Raw genomic sequence first — 19,738 nt, forward strand, 5'->3', positions numbered from 1 at the left:
AGATAAAATTGTATTCTCAGCCGAGTATACGTCTGGGGTAGACATTGCCATTATGTTCATATAAAGTTTTCTGAATAATAGTTTGCATAAAATAGTCAATGTCATAAATAGGTTGCAAATGTAAAGATCCAGTAACATAAGTTAGCGTTGACAAAAAAAAAACAATGTTTGCCTAGAAAAATGCAACTTTGTAATAGGATTTAAAATATTTGAAAATGAACAATTAAATTACAAAACTTATTTATTAATTTGTTGCATATATTATAGTACATTATTTCGAGTTTAATTTATACACAACTAAAACAAAGCATGAATAAATAGAACTAAGAAAAAATTAGTATAGGGCTCTAAATTTAATGATGAAAAACATAAATTGTAATACCTATGTATATTCTTAATTATTCTGTAAAAAAAAAAGCTTAAATAACTCTTTATGTATAATCTAATTTGTTTATTCTCCTAGAGATGTGATTTCAACTTTGGTCTTGTGTAATATTAGCTATATTATAATGTGTTGGATCTATGCCAATATTACTGTTGGGATTCATTATTTTCTTCATGGCCTGTCTTCGGGCGGCATATGCAGACATCCTAGCTAGTCTCGCTTGTCTTTGCTCTGGAGTTTCTTCAGCGAGCCTTTTGGCTGCATAAGCAGACATTCTGGCCAAACGCCTGGCTCTTTGTTCGCTTGTTTCCTGTGCTAGTCTCTTTGCGGCATATTCTGACATTCGTCTTAACCTCGAGGCACGCTGTTCTGGTGATTCATTAGCAAGTCTCTGGGCAGCGTATGCAGACATTTTAGCCAATCTAGCTGATCTTTCGTCTGCTGTCTCGTTTTTAGGAATAGAGCCTTTTCTTCGTCTTCGCATCTGTGGTTCTGGAACTGAAAGTGGATCCACTTCTTGCAACATTGATTCCGGTTCTGCACTAGATGTTTGACCATCTGGCTCTTCAATTGTTTCTTCTCGTTCAGTTTTTACTAGTCTTTGAGACATCTGTTCGTCGCTTACACTGAAATCATTAGTATTTAATAGGTTCTTAGCATTTGCAATGTCTGATTTGATAGTCGAAATCCATTTGTTGTTTGTTTTGGCTATCACCATTTTTTTCCAGGAACAATCGGATGAACTAAACTCACCCATATTGATTGTTCAAGGATTGAGTTATCCACAGAATCATAGTAGGTATGTATTAAAAATATTAAGTCACCGTTTCTATTCGAATAAGAGATTCATTTAAACAATATATTAAGGAAAAACACTGGCGATTAAAACATTTTCTATTTGCCGATAACTAAGACAAAATTTGTGAAGAAGTGACGCTAAAATCTATGAAGCGCTTGTAACTGACAGAAGTATTGAACTGACTTACTGACGTTTGACTTATCAGATTTTATCAAGTAATTATTAAGCAGTATCGTTAAATGACTAATTTTAACTTAAATCTATTAGAAATTTAGTTTATATGTTCCATAAAATAAGGATGTGAAATCTTTATGTGTGTAGGTGTGATATTAAAATGAAATTTAAATTGTTAGGATAGGGTTAGAGAATAGTGAATACATACTAAACTAAGTATACATCTCGGGCAGTCTGTAAGATTTAATTTGAATTTAAGCGTACATTATTTACAATGCAAATAGTGTTCAATATCTATGGTTCCAGAAGTTCATTACTAATTGACGGAGGTGACAGCCGATGACAGATTTGAGACTCGACCGCCTGAGTTGTCAATTGTTTGTCAAAAAGTTGGCAATCTCATCTTGCAAAATTTGTTCTCGCTCGTTTTCTCGTCTGTACATTTGTTATTTTTGTGGACAAATTGAATCTTACTTGAACAATAATTTTAATAGATATTCCAGTGAGTAGTTATATATTTTATTAAACCTTACGAGAAGTTACCCGTATTATTAAACTCATTACTACTGTATTTATTGTTATTTCCCCTTCAATATGGTAGAGTTGGAATTGATTTTTTTAAATTAAAATGATTGCTTAATTTCAATGTTAGGTGTACATTCGTATATATAAAAAAAGTCTTATATGTTTATTTCGTTATTTATTTTAGGAATGATGACCAGGAAGTAGTGTATTCGACAATAACGCGATGACATAATGGTTCTGTTTTGTCGTTGATGGTCAAGAAACTGCTCTAGATATGGACAATAATTTTGATTCACCCGTAAACACTAGCCCTCAGGGCGAGTATGAGGGCTACAAGGAGAGTGAAACGGATTACTCCAGCATCAGGGGCAAGGTATGACTTAGGTGGTCCATTGTTTACTAACATAAACATAAATATAAATAGTATATAATTTATTGTCTATTGCTTATTAAAACAATGTACCAAATTGACAAAATACTGTATGAATTTTCTTAAAATTATAAATAAATGGCAGTACAATATAATTTATTTGGTATTACATTTTTTAAGAAGTAAAATGTAAGAATAACTAAATACTTTGCATTAAGTTCTATAAATAATATGTAAAATATGCTGTATATTTTTATTTATAATATAATTCATTTATAAAAATTGCATTAAAACTGATATTGTTCAAAGCTTATCATTATTGTATTCTGTTGCATCATTCACTTTATGTTACAAATTATTATGCAATTGCATATCACTGATAAACAAAGCTACTCTCAAATGGTTCATTAATATACCTTTATTGTCTGTGATACAGTATCACAAGTAATTCATTCAATATTATTTATTTTTATTGTTCTACTACTAGAAATAATAATACTAATAGACCATTTTCAAGTACCTTAGGTTAGTTATTGATATACAATTGAAAAAATAATTAGTAACGATAAAGAGATTTTATTGTGCTACTGACAGAAATAATATCAGATTTTTTTTTATTGTGATGGAAACAGATACAATATCATTAAAAAAGGTAATTCATCAGTGGTAGATGTGTTTATAATAGATAGATAGTAGTGATGTAATGCATGGGTGGTATCATGGGTGAAACAGTATATTCATAGGTATAACAGTCATTGGTTTGTGTACCTCTGTCCCATTTTTGTTTCTATCGTGAAACAGTTGTGTTTGCATGGCTGTATTTCAGTTGGAAAAGTGGGATATGGTAGTGAATTTATAGGGTATCACAGGCGATATAGTATACTCTGTTATGTCCATGGTCCTGCTCATGTTTATAGGTGATAGTTACCATTTTCTATCAGGTGGGCTGTCAGCTTGTTTGCTATTCTAAGTTGCATAAAAAAGAAAAGAAATAAAATAACCCTGTATAAAATTTCCATTCATTTGGACCATAAATCTTGATTCACTGTGGATCTAGGCATGGTTCAACTATTTATTGATCAGTCAATTTCTACATTTATATTTTAAATATTTTTAAACATAAATATATTGTTGTAGAATGGAAAAATCCAAAATTTCTATTATTCATAATAAATTTTAACCTATAGCTTTTATCCACATGAGTTATGATTTGTATTCTATATGTTAGGCAAGGATACTACTTGCATGCCTTTAATTTCAGTTTATTCAGCCATTTATACATGATGAAGTAACAACACGATACTTTCATGTTTATTAATTATAAGATAAAAAAATTGGGTCATCTTACTGATATACAACATTTTAATAATACAGATGGTGCTGGTAAGTCCAACAGCGGACGAGTATGAACTGCTACGGAAACAACTGCTCGAAAGGTTGGAGTCTGGGAATGGTGAAATTATATATGATATTGGACACGGTGAAGGTGAGTGATGATATAAATATTGTAAAAGTTAAATGTGTAGTCCATTCATAAAGACACATATAGACTCTTAGACATGTCTTTGCTGACAACTTCACTCTTTATATTGGTGTGAGTACCAGTCAACTCTAGGGTGGGCACGACCCACGTAGACCTCCTTTAAATATGCCTATAATCACCACTAACAACAAAAAATTATGGTTTACTGTTACTGCTTTGATAAGCAACAGTTTGCTTAGTTAAAAATTATGCTGTTAATATTTATAGTCTACAGTTATCATTTACCACAAGTGAGCTTCTTTGCTATTTCCAGTTACTTAAATAATCAGACAAGTGATGGTTAAACTACTGTGGAGGAGGTTTCGTGTATTGATTATCTAGTTAAAGCAACTTAGTTGTAATAACTTACGCGAAAATATAATTAAGATGTTTATGAGGTTTTTTTTTATGGGTGAAAATGGTATGGTAACCCCGCCTGCACTAATAGGATACGCTGGCGGAGCACTAGTAAAGAGTGACAGATGAGCATGAAAACAGACTAGTTAGCCCATCATGATGAATTCATCAGGAATTAACCATGATAGTTTCCAGGGGGAACCGCTAGGAGGTCGACCTGGTTGGGTATATTGCTAGCAATGGGATTCTCAGTCTCCATTACTAACAATCCCTTCCCCCCTTATGAGAAGGTTAAAAAAATCTAGACACGAAAATACGATAACAATAAACTTACAAAAGTCACTACTTAGATTCAAACAATGGTCAAATGACTTACCCTTTTATTTGTAAAAATTCGTTTTACTGACTTAAGACATGCTCAGATCGCTCAATTTCCATGCATGCTAAAGTTAACAGAGATTACCTCATAAATGTTATAAGTACTAAGGGTTTTGATCTTGAATTCTCCTATAGGTTTTGATGTGTCCTTTTAGCGACAAACCAACTGACTATTTCCATACTTTATATTGACAATAACAATGATATTAAATTCTCATATGTCTCAAGATGGTGGAACTAAATTCATCACCTTTTAATTATTTAAAAATGACAACGAAATAAATCGTATACTTCTTTTTTAGAGAACAGACACCAACCACTCTTTTTTTTCTTTCTACCTCTAATGATTGATTTATTGCCATATATGAAAATAAAATGTTCCTATTGTTTATCGAGACTGCTGCCATGCACAAAGTGAACATGAAAATGAAATTAATATATAACATTATAGAATATATATATATATATATATATATATATATATATATATATATATATATATATATATATATATAAGGTTTTCTTAGTCTATAGGTAAAGAACAATTTCTTAAATTTATTTTCATAATTTAAGTTCAGTAGATTTAAAAATAAGAGGGGGAGGGGGACGATCAATTTACCCTATAATTAGAATTTTATCAAATCAAATCAAATCATACAATAAGAAGTTACATACATATACAGGCACATAACATGCAGCACCCCACAGAGGTATGCAAATGTTAAAATGGTATCCATATCTTATCCATATAATATTATCCATATCTTGTATACTTGTTTCAAAACATCTGTTAGATATTTGAAGCTATTGATCAATTATACTAATATTGACAGACCCACCACACATAATTATCTTATCTCTTAATTACAATAGTTTATTATTGCGTTATCAATTTCCTATCTTAGATTATATCTGTAAATTATACATCAGTTTCTTTATTTTGCAACCGTTATGACAATAATTATTGATGTTAGGAATTACGACATCTTTTATAGGGGGGAAGCCGTTAAATAATTTGGGCACGCAATCCTTTCTTAGTCTTTGAAATAAATACATTCCTATTATTTCAATGATTCTTTTTATAATTGACAGTGCTTTTTTTTATGGGTGAAAATGGTATGGTAACCCGCCTGCGCTAACGGGATACGCTGGCGGGACACCAGTGAAGGGTCATCGATGAAAATGAAAACAGGCCAGTTAGCCCATCACGATGAATTCATTAGGAATTAACCATGATAGTTTCCAGTGGGAACCGCGAGGCGGTCGACGTGTTTGGGTATATTGCTAACAATGGGATTCTCAATCTCCATTACTAACAATCCCTTTCCCCCCAATTGACAGTGGTTACCCAGAATGGCCCCATATACCTTTTATTATTTGAAATTGATTTTTTATGTGATACAGAATTATGTATAGATGATCATCATATCAGGCGTTAACTGTCCACTGCTAAATATATGGGTCTCCTCCTTGAAAAGGTTTTGCACGTAGTTGTTACGCTTGGCAAGCGGATTGGCGACCGCTGTTAGGTTTTAGAAATGTTATAAGAGCTACACTGCTGCCCATCCCCCGATCATTAAGTTCGTTTGACGGATATGTTGGTTTACGTAAAAGAGATCCTGGGTTTCGATTTCCTGTCGGGCCAATTAAAGTCACCAACTTTACTGAATTGGCTTGGATCTTGGAACAGAGGGAGACTTTGTACAAAAGTCGTTTGCTTGGATACCTCTGTCACATTCGTGTTTCAACCGTAAAGCAATTGTGTTTTCATAGCTGTATTTCGGTTTGAAGGGTGGGATATGGCGTGAATTTACTGGGCACAGAGGAATAACAACTGAGTCCTCAGGAATGGCAACGCATGGGGGGTACCATGGGCGAAACAGTATACTCTGTAGGCTCATATCTATAGGCGACGGTTACTACTTACTATCAGGGGGACCGTCAGCTTGTTTGCCATTCTAAGTTGTATAAAAGAAAAAGATCTGGGTATTTTGGGTTGTGCTCCCAGATCTTTATTGCCTTGTTCTTCATAACACACAAACCGCCTGGTTTCCAAGTTTGGTTTGTGTGATTGCACGGCATTTATTTATTTTATATATTTCTCTAATAAATTATTATGAACCGTAGACGGCAGAGGTTTAACGGAGGACGAGTATAGTGCGTCGCTGGCGACGCTGCAGTCCCTGGTGAGCGCTGAGCGGGTGTCGTGCGTGGAACTGCGCCGCTGGCAGTGCGGCACCGGCCTCACCGGCCAGTACCTGCTGAGGATGGAGGTGGACGACACAGATTTTATGGAAATCAGGTATTGTATTGTATTTATACTTTAGCAACCTGGCTCTCTAGACAAGTGGCAAGCGAATCCATCGATGAAATCGACATCGCTAGCGAGTTCAAGAGATAGAATAAGATAGCAATGTCAGATGTCTCATTCCAACTCATGTTTCATTTTCAATTCGTACAACCCGCCATAAACTAAAGTTCTATCCCAACTATCTGGATGAGTAACTCCTGTGTGGTCCTACACCGTAAGTTTTTCAAGGCACTTTCTTCCACGCACAACCACACATTGGAATCAACTTCCAGCATCAGTATTTCCGAACCGATATGACATCGTGATGTTCAAGAACCGCAGGCTTTTAAAGATGTTTTATAATGTATATTTATATTGTGATAATATGAATAATTTGTTCCCACCAGGGTGGCGGTTGTGGGTAACGTGGACGCGGGCAAGTCCACGTTGCTGGGTGTGCTGACACACGGCGAGCTGGACAACGGGCGAGGGTACGCCCGGCAGAGGCTGTTCAGGCATAAACACGAGATGGAGAGCGGCAGGACCAGCTCTGTGGGGAACGATATACTGGGATTTGATAGCCTGGGTGAGATTGTGATCACTTCAACACAAAGTTTTATACCTATTATATATTACTTTTATTTTATATATTAAACTATAATTTATATAGATTTTTTATAAACTGTGCTTATGTCACTTTTATCAAAACATTTTTTTTTATATGTGAGAACGAAATGGTAACCCCACCTATGATATCTGTATATACTGGCGGGGCACCAGTAAGAAATGATCGGTGAAGATGCAAGCAGGACAGTTAGCCCATCATGATGAATTCAAAAATTGACCATGACGGTTTCCAGGAGGAACAATGTAGAGGTTAGATCCCATTACTAACAATCCCTTTCTCCCATCAAAACGCTATTAAAACTTTGAAAAAAGATGAACATATGTATTTTAGTTCATATTATGTACACTTATAAAATTGTACTAGTGGACTTATATTACTTTATGTTTTACTAGCTATATCCCGTGGTTTCACCCGCGTGAATCATGCGGGTGCTTTACAATCATGTAAAGTATCCTATGTGCTAAATTATGATATAATCTACCCATGTACAAAATTACGTAAAAGAGGATCAGACATACACTCATCCATCCATCTTTTTTTTTTATATACACCTCATTTCACAGCTTGTACGTTCGTGGGAGTAAATTTCTCTGAAACCGCACTGTATGTGACCATTTAGGATCATGCGTGTGAGCATTAGTTCCCTGTTGATAGCGAACGTTGCGATGATAAAAGGTGGCTGTAGGCATTATTTCAAACAATTTTTTCAGAACAATATTCGTTACACAAGGGATAGAGCACATGAAATTTACCAACTCTTGGATTTATTATATTAATAGGATATATCTTTAAATTAATTTTTATTTAGTATTCAGAGTGAAATGTCTCTTAAACTCTGTATAATTTGCATAGCCACAGTGCTGAATCATTATCGTAAAATGTCCTTGTTGTCAGGCAACGTCGTGAATAAACCGGACCACGGTACTCTAGACTGGGTGAAGATCTGCGAGAAGTCTTCCAAGGTGATCACGTTCATCGACCTGGCGGGCCACGAGCGCTACCTCAAGACCACCGTGTTCGGTATGACCGGTCACGCGCCGGACTTCGGCATGCTTATGGTGAGTGAATCGAAGATTATTGAAGTTAAAAATAAACTGGGATGAGGGCAAACGGTCATTGTAATTTTACTATAATAATTGAATTTCTAACAGCAACAAATTTTCACAATTTTTAGCCGTACATTAGCACTTTCATATCTAACCAATAACAAAATATTGATTTATATCCCGCCACAAACTAAAGTTTCATCCCAATCATCTGGACGAGTGGCGGTCTTCCACCGTGCGTTTTTCAAGGCACTTTCTTCCACGCACAACCATTCTTTGGAATCAACTTCCAGCAGCAGTATTTCAACATAACCTTCAAGAAAAGAGTATATTCCTTTTTAAAAGGCCGGCAGCACACCTGCAATGCCGCTGGTGTTGTGGGTGATCATGGGCGGCGGTAGTCACTTACCATCAGGTGAGCCGCATGCTCGTTTGCCCCCTGTGTTGTAAAAAAAAAAAAAAAAAAATATCCAACGGAAACCAATTTATGCTTCGTGTTACCTCAGATACACAACCAAAAATTTATACAGAAAAGAATAATTAAATGGAAGATTTTAACAATAAAATCTTACGAAAATAATTACTTGAGATCTATCATTTACATTCTTATACGAGTATTAAAAAAATAAAAGTAAAATATATGTTTTGCTTGTCATTTTTAGGTTTTTAAGGTACAACAAAAAGGTACAAAGTATAGTGTGATTTTGTTCAACTGTTTGTCAGAGTTTCACTATCTCAGTAACTACTAATGCTGTTGATTTGGAAATTTGAAATAATTTGTAGAATTATTTCAAATTTCCAAATCAACAGCATCATATGTAGGCCACACGTATCCCAATGGAAATAATTGAAAAAAATATTTTTATTTGTTTTATTGTTAGAGAGTTCAAAACGGATACGATTCCGAGTAAAGTATCATATGAAAGGACATCATATGTACATCCCCCCCTCCCCCTCTATCCATCCCTTATGCCAGAAGATTCTAAAACGAAAAATCTAAAATAATTACAATTTTTAAGATATATATAATATTACAGGTAAAATAAAATGATTTTTCTGATTAGCACCATTTTCAAGGAATTTTCAAATAATCTTAAAAAAAAAAACAAATTTAGATATTACGACTTGTAGTATCAATAATTATTATTAGGTGTCTTATTCGCGTGTAATATGCAAGTTGAATTCGCATATGTTACTAAATAACACATTATAGTTTTATTAATGTATTACCACAGATAGGGGCGAACGCTGGAATAGTGGGCATGACTAAGGAGCACTTGGGACTCGCGCTGGCGCTGTCCGTGCCCGTGTTCGTGGTGGTCACCAAGATCGACATGTGCCCGCCCAACGTGCTGCAAGACAATCTGAAGCTGCTCATCAGGATCCTCAAGTCCTCCGGCTGTAGGAAGGTTCCTGTTATGGTGAAGACCAAGGACGACGTTATTGTGAGCGCAACTAACTTCGTGTCGCAGAGGTATGTTGATTACGTATTTTACGTTAAAAATAACTGTAGACAAAGACAAGCACTACACTACAACTTATATAAAAATTAACTGTGTCCCAACTTAAATACTTGTTTTGATATTACCAAAGCTATTTATAGACATTACTGTCTATCTATACATTTAACCCATTCAATACGGCGGCCATATTGAGATCCCTATGCAGTATACGGCTTAGTTTTTCATAAACGGCCGTCACTGACGGCACAACTTTTTCTACGTATATGGCTTAGTTAATTATTAGGAGTGACTGCCAGTAAATAACGGGCTTCCACAAGTGACTGGAACGGTCTAAAGCACGTTTGAAACTAAAGGAAACCGAGCGCCTCGGAGCGCTCGCCGTCATTGGGTGAGGGTGGGGAGAGCGCCTCGAGGCGCTTGCCGTCACAACGTATAACATTGGAGAGCGCCCTGGCGCGCTCTCCGTATTCAATGGGTTAATTATATGTGGACAAAATGTCTTAATCCGTCTTTGTCATCTTTTTTTTAATAAATAAATTCTGAATCGAAATTTAACCGGACAAATAATGCTCTTAGAACCCAATTTGACATAATATACAAGCAGTTGTGGTTGTTACCTAAGTCCATATCTATGCAAAAAAAAAAACTATTTATTTCTCCCTATATAAATATGCATATTACTTCTACATTTGTAATTGTTAAAGTGCTTTTATTGTAAATCATGCAACTAACAGAAAAGCCAAAGTTACCAAGTTTGTTTGGGATATGCCATCATACTTTAATATTACATAGGTACTCGTGAGGATTCCGGTATATTTATTGTAAGGTAATTGTTGACATGTTTCTGTGCTGTAAAATTGTCTAATTGTAACAAAGGCCAAGTATTTGTGTGCATACAGTCATATCATTAATTAATTCCTGTACAGGCTATGCCCAATCTTCCAAGTGTCGAATGTGACGGGCGAGAACCTCGAGTTGCTAACGATGTTCCTGAACTTGTTGAAAACGCGGATGCCCTCGCAGGACGACAAGCCCGCGGAGTTTCAGATAGACGACACCTACTCTGTGCCGGTTGGTATTCCATTGTTATTTAATTTTTGGTCTTCTTCTTCTTCATCAAAATAGAGTATTTTACCGTTTTTTTTTTAATCGGTGATAATGGAATGGTAACCTCACCCGCACTATCGGTGCTATATAACCCTACCCGTACTACACCGGTGGGGCACCAGTGAAGGATGATATATAACTATAGAGGAACTATATACTATAGAGGATAACTACTATTATTTCCAGGAAGAACCGCGTGGCGTTTGACCTGGGGCATATTGATAGCCATGAAGGGTCCCTCCCATAGATATTCTACCAGTAGGTCGCTATTAAATCTTCATTCTATTAACCAAAAATATACAGTAACGAGTGGTCCCGGCATAGAATGTACCACCTTCTTCTTTCTCGTAGGTGTCGTAATAGGCGACTAAGTGTACTGAATGGTCGGGGGATGGGCAGTAACGTCCCGCTTGAAATATCACCAAAGCCTAACTGCAGTTGCCAACCCGCCTGCCAAGAGTTGCAATTACTGGCAGAAATTTCCTTATAGGGAAGGTCTATCTTCAGCAGTGGACAGTTAATGGCTGAAATAATACTTTTGTATAAAAACTTTTTGTATAAAATTTATACTCTAAAATAAATCCTTTCTTTTTTTTTATACAACTTAGAATGGCAAACAAACTGACGGCCCACCTGATGGAAAGTGGTAACCGTCGCCTATAGACATAACAGAGTATACTGTTTCGCCCATGATACCGCCTATGCGTTGCCATTCCTGAGGACTCAGATGTTATTCCTCTGTACCCTGTAAATTCACGCCATATCCCACTCTTCAAACCAAAACAGCCATGCAAACACAATTGCTTCACGATTGGGACAGAGGTACCTAAGCAAACAACTTTTGTACAAAGTCTCCCTCTCTATTTCACCAATAAATCCCTTTCTGTTGTCAGGGTGTGGGCACAGTGGTATCGGGCACGACGCTGGCGGGCGTGATCCGGCTGAACGACACGCTGCTGCTGGGGCCCGACCCGCTGGGCCGCTTTACGCCCATCGCCGTCAAGAGCATCCACCGCAAGCGCATGCCTGTGCCCGAGGTGCGCGGCGGGCAGACCGCCAGCTTCGCACTCAAGAAGGTAACACTTAACTTACTTCACCCTGCATCAGTAAACATGGGTCGAAATCCTTATTCATTCTATAAACTTAATTTCAAATTGAAAATTTTGAAAGTGAGTACAAACTTCCTCTTGTCAAGGGGGGAAAGAGATTGTTAGTAATGGAGACTAAAAATCCCATTGCTAGCAATATACCCAACCAGGTCGACCTCCTCGCGGTTCCCCCTGGAAACTGTCATGGTTAATTCCTGATGAATTCATCATGATGGGCTAAATTGCCTGTTTTCATTCTCATCTATCACCCTTCACTGGTGCTCCGCCAGCGTATAACGTTAGCGCAGGCGGGGTTACCATACCATTTTCATCCATAAAAAAAAACTCCCTCTTGTCATCTTAACGGCTTAACCAAACATTGTGATATTTAGTATACACATATTATATAGGATAAAGAAGTATATATGCTACCATTTATCCCATTCACGTGGATAAGGTCGCGAGTAAAATCTTCTACGACCTCTGTGCTTTTTTTTTATAATGGGTGATAATGCAATGTAACCCCGCCTGTGCTAACGGTATACGCTGGCGGGATACAAGTGATAGGGTATAGATGGTAGATGACGATGAAAGCAGGTCAGTTAGTCCATCCTGAAGAATTCCACGAGAAGTAACCACGATGGTTTCCAGGGGGAACCACGTGGAGGTCGACCTGATTAGTAACATTGTTAGTATTGAGGCTGTTAATCTCCATCGCTAACAATCCCTTCCCCCCCCACGACCTCTGTGCTGTAGTGACCATGCACTTTCGAAGTTTAAATTTATAAAGATTCTTGCTGACAAACAGAAGAAACGAAGGAATGAATATTGGATTAGCCTGGGTGGGCGTATTGGAAGACTGTAAGGCTCACCCAGTGGATGTAATAAATAAATAAATTATTTAAGTTATGGCTCTAATTAAAGTTGATAATTAAATAGTAAACTATTAAATATTTTTGTTTGCAGATCAAGAGGTCGCAGATTCGCAAGGGCATGGTGATGGTGTCGCCGGCATTGAACCCGCAGGCGTGTTGGCAGTTCGAAGGAGAGATCCTAGTGCTACATCATCCGACCACGATTTCCTCACGCTACCAGGCGATGGGTGAGGATATAATTTTTATTCTTTTGTTATTATTGTAAGTTCTGTATTGAGAAATATATAAAAAAAAAAGCTCTTCAGTGTTGCAGCAAAAATAAAAACTGTAATAATTTATTGTAATTGTAAGATATTTTGTATATATAAGTGTACACTAAGAAAGAATGCATGATAATTTAATGGCTAGTTTATATCAATTGAGGTCCATTGTCATAAATTGACCAGAAATTAATGACGATGTTTTCCACGAGGTCCGCATGGCCATTGACTTGACTAATTATATTACAAGCAATGTTACCCCATTGTCAACAGTCCAACACTGTTTACTTCTCTCCATTCAAACTTGTTTTCTCAATGTGGGCTATTTTTGTAATTTCTTTTTTGTGCTTTAATAGAATAGAATAGAATAGATACTCTTTATTGTTTCCTCCAAAAGATTACAATAGTAAACTTATTATAAATAATTACAAGAAATAATTGAAAACAATGGGCGACCTTATTAAATCTCTTACCTTTGGATGGAATGTAATTTCTTTAAATTTACTAATGTAATCTGTTGGAGAGAACAATAAAGAGCTACACTTTATTGTTCTCTCCAACAGATTGCATGTAAGTGATGCAAATAAATTATCTATCTATCTGCTTACGATGTTTGGACACTTGGCAGTGCACTGTGGCAGCATCCGGCAGACGGCGTCGATCCTGTCGATGTCGCGCGACTGTCTCCGGACCGGCGACAAGGCGCTCGTCCGCTTCCGCTTCATCAAGCACCCGGAGTACCTCAAGCGCGGGCAGAGGATGGTGAGCAAATCGAATTAGATGAGATACAATTTAAATTCGAGCAAACCAATATTTATTAAAATGAGCTCTTAAAAGTGAAAGATAAAATGGATCGGTTTGTTATTACTATTGATTGGTATTTTTTTTTATTATTATCGATATTTAAATTTAATTTAGTTACTAAAGAAATCAGCAGCTTTCTTTACAAAATATCAAAACACAAATTATTATAAATATTTTAATTAACGGCAAAAAATAGATTTATATTTTAATGCATATCTACTCTTGACTATATATTTTTAAAGAAATAGTATGTAGTAATAGCCAGTGAAAAACAATCAAAAAGCAACAAATTGACTATTGAATATAATGCCATCTGCTTTCTTGTTGAGTCCTTTTGTCTGTCTCAATTGTATATAACCAATTACGTAATTAAAAAAAAATATAATTATGCGACCGCTCCTCTATTGCAGGTGTTCCGCGAGGGCCGCACGAAGGCAGTTGGCAACGTGCTGCGGCCCGAGCCGGCCGCGTTCAAGCCGCCGCCGCGCGCCGCCCAGCCGCGCGACCGCCGCGCTCAGCTCACACTTGCATCACACGCCGCCGCCGGCCCGCAGCCGCCGCTGTCGCAGCTGGTCGGTACTCACAGATAGACGTGCTCACTCGTGTATTCTGTATACAGTATAGTATATGAAATAAATTCCAATTGATCGATATTGAAATTGAGAACTCACACTTTCGAATTGCGTCACTAGCGACACAATGATTCCATACTGTTCTGATAGATGCATATTAGTGCAACTTGTCAATGCAAACTATTGTAAACCGATCCTAATTATAACCAATTTCCTAACAGTTGTTACACGAATGCAGTGTAAAACTGTCATTGGCAATAGATTAGATTGATATGAATGTTGGATTCAAGAGTTATCCTACTATTTATTTATTTATATTTTTTACCTTTTTTATTTAGACTTTGATTGAACTGAATTTAATTGCTTTCTACTTGTATACTATTTTTTTTTTGTTTCTTTTGTTTTTGTTTTGTGTGCTACTGTATGGGTCGTATGCTACTTTGATTAAATTATTTCTTTCTTCTATTCATATTTACGCAAATAACTTTATACTTATAAACTGTAAAATTAAAAAATATATCTTTCTGGATCAGCAATGTGTTGTCTAAACGGCACGATAGATTATAATAGGTAAGCAAGCTCATTAGATTTATTTTAATTGTGGCAATATATACAAGTACTAGTGACCCTTACCTCCCTCTCCCCTTCCCCAGATTCCTACGACTAGACAGACAGATCTCTAATTTTCTAGTATAAATACTACGTAAGTAATATTTTACTAAACCAAGACTGGAATTATAGTGTGAATCTAGCTTTATTGTGTGCTGTTTGAAATCCCTACTAGCTGTATGGTTAGCAATAAAATATATTGTATGGCTAACAGCAAGAGAGCGACGTGACGGCAGCGGAGTCTCCGTTCGAGGTGCAGGCGGACAAGCGAGGCGCGGGCGCTGGCGGCGGAGGAGGCGGCGGGGGAGGCGCACGTCGCGGCCGCAAGCGACACGACAAACCACCCGAACAGCCTGCTGTCGTCGCCAACTAAGCACCTACTTTAAGCCCAACATCACGAAAATTATAACAAGTCCAGAGCATTAAAAAATAATGGCAGCATGGGAGTGATACTATGGACGTTACAGTTTTCTATGACGTCCATAGCGCTGTTTACATACGCAGAACTTTCATCAGGTGGGCCATCAGCTTGCTATTTAAAATTAAAACGATCCAATTGGTCATAGTAGTTGCGGCCACTCTTTACTCACCTGATAAACGAGACACATCGATAAATATGCCGTTCATGTTTGAGACCTCGCTCCCATTATCGCGTTAAGGACGATTTCTAAAACACGCTCTGGATTTACCTTTACACTGTCAAATATATAGACCTATATTTATCTCCAAAATTAAGTAGACTTTTACATACATAGATAAAAAGTTCCAGTTGTACAACCTGTTACTGACCGCGGTCATGTTCGTGACGAAATCATTCAGCTAGATAAAAAAAATACGTCGGGCTTATTCGTCGTCTGCGCATGTTCTAAAATATTACACTTGTTTTATTATTTGTAAGATAGAGACAGAGTTACATACTGTTTTATAAATGGCAAAATATATGTGATTATTCAAGCTAATTTCCCATATATAAAACTCATTAGATTTATAAAAGAAATATATATATATGGTCCATTAGATTTGGCAGTGTAATATACCTCTATTGCAACGGCTCCGCCTTGTTAGTATCAGTCAGATGTCAGTTTCGTTAAAAATCAGCGGCCAGTTTATGTAATTCAATGTAATTGCTACTAATTGAAACTGACACCTTTGCTATTAAGGATAGAGTTTCAGTTACCAGTTCAAGGGTTTGAAGCAAACAATTACATAATCCTACCGCACACTTGTCTCCTATTAGAGTGGCTAGTTAAATTCAACGAAGTACAAGATCTAAATGGTAGGCTACAGATATTTTTATGTGTGTATGTGTATCTCGCTCGTCGCCGTCAGGTACAATATTTCGTATAATTGTAGTGTACTTCATTTGAAGTCTTAAGTCTCCAGAGTTCATATTTTTTACTAAAGTATTCTTGTCGCTGTACAAATCGCGTTTACATTTTGTCTTACCACTTTATTAAGTCGGCGACGTTGAAAATGAGTATCTAAACTTTTAATATTCAATATTTTGATGTTTACATTGTAAGCTCAAAACACGATAAGTATAGATCTAATAATCTTTTCGGACTCGTGTCCGAGCAAGGTAATATTATAGCAAAAATAATAGTAAATTATTACTCACAGTGTTGTCTTAATAGAATACGTTATAGCTTATTTTGTCCTAAAAGAAACTTATCAGAATAAAGCAATACTGGTGACATAGGTTATGAATAAAAAAAAAGAATGTTGACTTTAAATTTAATGAAGATGCAGAGCTCAAAACTTCATTGTATCATCCAACAATAACAATAAATGGTTCCATACTAATTAACAAAAAGGTTTGTTATAAAAATATTGACATTGGACAGATTTGAATAAAAAATTAAATGTTATTAAAAAAAATGTTACTTGTGCAAAATAGGTTTTATATTATTTTCGTTTTGTTTTTTTTTTACATATATGTATAATCCCATAAGATTTTGTTATTTGTTTTCTTATATTTTATTTCTCATGGGTCTTGCAGTATTTTAATTACTAGAAATAAATAAATTTGTCTCTTGGACTATAATTGGTACTAAAATATCTGAATTGTATCTCAGTATTTAGTGTTTTTATTATTACTTGATTTTAATAACTATTTAGTAATATAAGAAAATACTAAATATTCAATTATAGTACCAATATTACTTGACTAAATAAATTCAAGCAGCTTTAAGTTCTTGTAAGTTAGTGCAATGAGATAGTTCCAATGTTTGTAACTCCAGTGTAAATAATTTAATATTCATATTAGCTCAGTAATTAAGTTTCAAGTGAGATATTTTTGATGAGACCAAGAGTATGACAGACACCTTTTCTACTGTGATATGGTAGAGTTACAAACACTTAGTGAGGCTAGTCGCTAGTCTCAGTCTCATATCATTAACATATTTTACAATACCATCATTAGAATGTGATTTTTTTCTAGTTTAAGAAGATAATTTTATTGATTGGTTCCAATTTGAGTGAAGAAATTAAACTAGATCCAAATAAAACTCACAAGTCTTTTTATTTTATCATAACTAATTAAACTAATTAAATTTAGAATCTAAACTGACAACTAAAATTAATTATATCATTTTTTTAATTGTTTCTTAGCATCCTCTATACCTTCCTTCATGTTTTGACTAAACTTTCTTAGGAATGACATCAGTCTGTTGACTTTTTGTGGGTCTACTTCTGAGAGTTTCTCCTTTCCTCTATAAAAAAAGGACACTGCCAATTGTGCTGCCCGTCGCACAGGATACGACTCTGCTATTCTCTGTACAAGATGTTCATTGTTTGCCAAATACTTGAGTAAAGCACGGAGAGGCATTATGTTACTAATCACTTAAATGAGGTTTCAAATGAACACATATTTCGATACTTCTGCAATAACTCTCGTTTCAATCTAAGCTGGGTTCTAAGGATTTCAAATTGCTTGATTTGGTCTTGTTTATTATAGTCTATACCAGGCAAACGTTTGATCTGAAAAAAAAAATGCCATCAAAGATATTGTCATTAGATTATTATGTATGAGATTACAAAAAGTCTGTGATAATCAAAACTGAATGCATGCACACATTTATTTATACTTTTATATAATAATATTCAACTTTTTGATAATAATTGTAGGCTTAGACATACAACTTCCATTCAACGATATAGGATACAAATTCCTTGTTAAAGAAAAAAACAAAAAAATCATCTTAAAAGTTAAATTTCAAATGTGATAAATATAAATAATACTGAAAATACATAAAATATGCATAAACATGCAGAGTAGAAAATACTTTTCCATTAATTTTAGATATTAAGATTACAGTTATGCCCCCATTTACATGTTTCATGACTAGTTACGCAAAAACAAAATATTCATAAACAGAGAAAAGACTTATAATTAAGTTCATTCTTGTTGGCTTTGTAGCAGTAGCCTATATATATATGACTTAATTCTATGACAAGTCATTTTAAAATATAAGCTTTTGTTCTATATTGTGTCTATTTTATTAATGTTAATAGGGAGTTAAATAAAAAAACAAACAGTTTATGTGTAGAATAGTGGGGCCATATAGACATGAAAATCTAAAAAATTACTTCTCAATAATAGATTCACAGATTATGAAGTAAAATTTTAATAATTACGATTTTTAGACAAAATAATTTAAATTGAAAAATAAACCTGTGAACGCGCTATGTCCAATTTCTTCTGTAATTCTAGCACTTTTTGACTACACTCTGCAGATTCCCGGGCCTTTGCAGAGTTGTCGTGGAAATCGCGTTCCACACTATAATATATGAAAATATAAAATATTATTTACATAATCACACGCAGCTAATTGCGAATATTGCTAAAAATAGATGATAAAATTAGATACCTTCGTATAATTTCGTAAACAATCGGTAAAAAATCTACATCTACGTCTTGTACAGATAAAGGGCTGTAATTGTTTTGATCTGAATGATCTGTATTATTTTCCATTATAGAGATATAAATAATTAAAGTCACTTGCCTAAATTTAACAGAACTAGACACAATGAATAAGAAATAATTTTATTAACTATATTTTTCGCAAAATTGGTGAAAAGTAAATCGATCAAGATAACAGCAATGTCAGCAAGGAAATCTAGTAGTCGTCAAAGCCTCATCACTCCGAATAAAAAAGTTTATATAAAACTAAGCAACCAGTTCATTAAATTTAAAAATTATACACTATTTGAAGTATTTATTTTATTATAAAACCTATCGACATTTTAGACAAAGAAATACTATAAATTGTAATGTAAAGTATATCAATATTCATTTATTTTATTGTGTTGTTAGAAGTAACAACACAACACAATATAGTTGCATAGATTCATCTATAAGTTTCATTAATGTGTTGACTCTCAACTAACGTAATACAATACAGTTACATGTGCTCTATGACATAGAGTACTTTTAAGTAACTTTTGGTACACAACGAGTGTCACAGATAGAGTTTTTTTTGTATTA

General features: G+C 35.2%; 3 protein-coding genes across 3 annotated transcripts; 1 reads left to right on the forward strand and 2 right to left on the reverse strand.

Annotated features, from left to right (window-relative positions):
• Nucleotides 1-279: 279 nt before the first annotated feature.
• On the reverse strand, nt 280-1,358 carry LOC113521003 (uncharacterized). The gene has a single exon (XM_026906438.3). The coding sequence runs from the start codon at nt 1,140-1,142 to the stop codon at nt 474-476; it is 669 nt and encodes a 222-aa protein (XP_026762239.2). The 5' UTR covers nt 1,143-1,358; the 3' UTR covers nt 280-473.
• Nucleotides 1,359-1,725: 367 nt separating this feature from the next.
• Nucleotides 1,726-17,759, forward strand: LOC113513324 (GTP-binding protein 1). Its single transcript, XM_052901875.1, has 13 exons — nt 1,726-1,860; nt 2,068-2,256; nt 3,628-3,739; nt 6,638-6,812; nt 7,208-7,386; nt 8,323-8,486; nt 9,710-9,948; nt 10,864-11,008; nt 11,938-12,120; nt 13,099-13,234; nt 13,896-14,029; nt 14,482-14,643; nt 15,467-17,759. The coding sequence occupies exons 2-13, from the start codon at nt 2,158-2,160 to the stop codon at nt 15,623-15,625; spliced, it is 1,887 nt and encodes a 628-aa protein (XP_052757835.1). The 5' UTR covers nt 1,726-1,860; nt 2,068-2,157; the 3' UTR covers nt 15,626-17,759.
• Nucleotides 17,755-19,384, reverse strand: LOC113511013 (mediator of RNA polymerase II transcription subunit 9). Its single transcript, XM_026894609.3, has 3 exons — nt 19,122-19,384; nt 18,926-19,031; nt 17,755-18,231 (listed from the first exon to the last, which is right to left on the reverse strand). Exons 1-3 carry the CDS (start codon nt 19,223-19,225, stop codon nt 18,091-18,093), a joined length of 351 nt encoding a protein of 116 aa, XP_026750410.1. The 5' UTR covers nt 19,226-19,384; the 3' UTR covers nt 17,755-18,090.
• Between the last annotated feature and the right edge of the window lie 354 nt (nt 19,385-19,738).

This window comes from Galleria mellonella, unplaced genomic scaffold (genome assembly GCF_026898425.1).
Source record: "Galleria mellonella isolate WM207_F2 unplaced genomic scaffold, CSIRO_AGI_GalMel_v1 utg103, whole genome shotgun sequence".
NCBI lineage: Eukaryota > Metazoa > Arthropoda > Insecta > Lepidoptera > Pyralidae > Galleria > Galleria mellonella.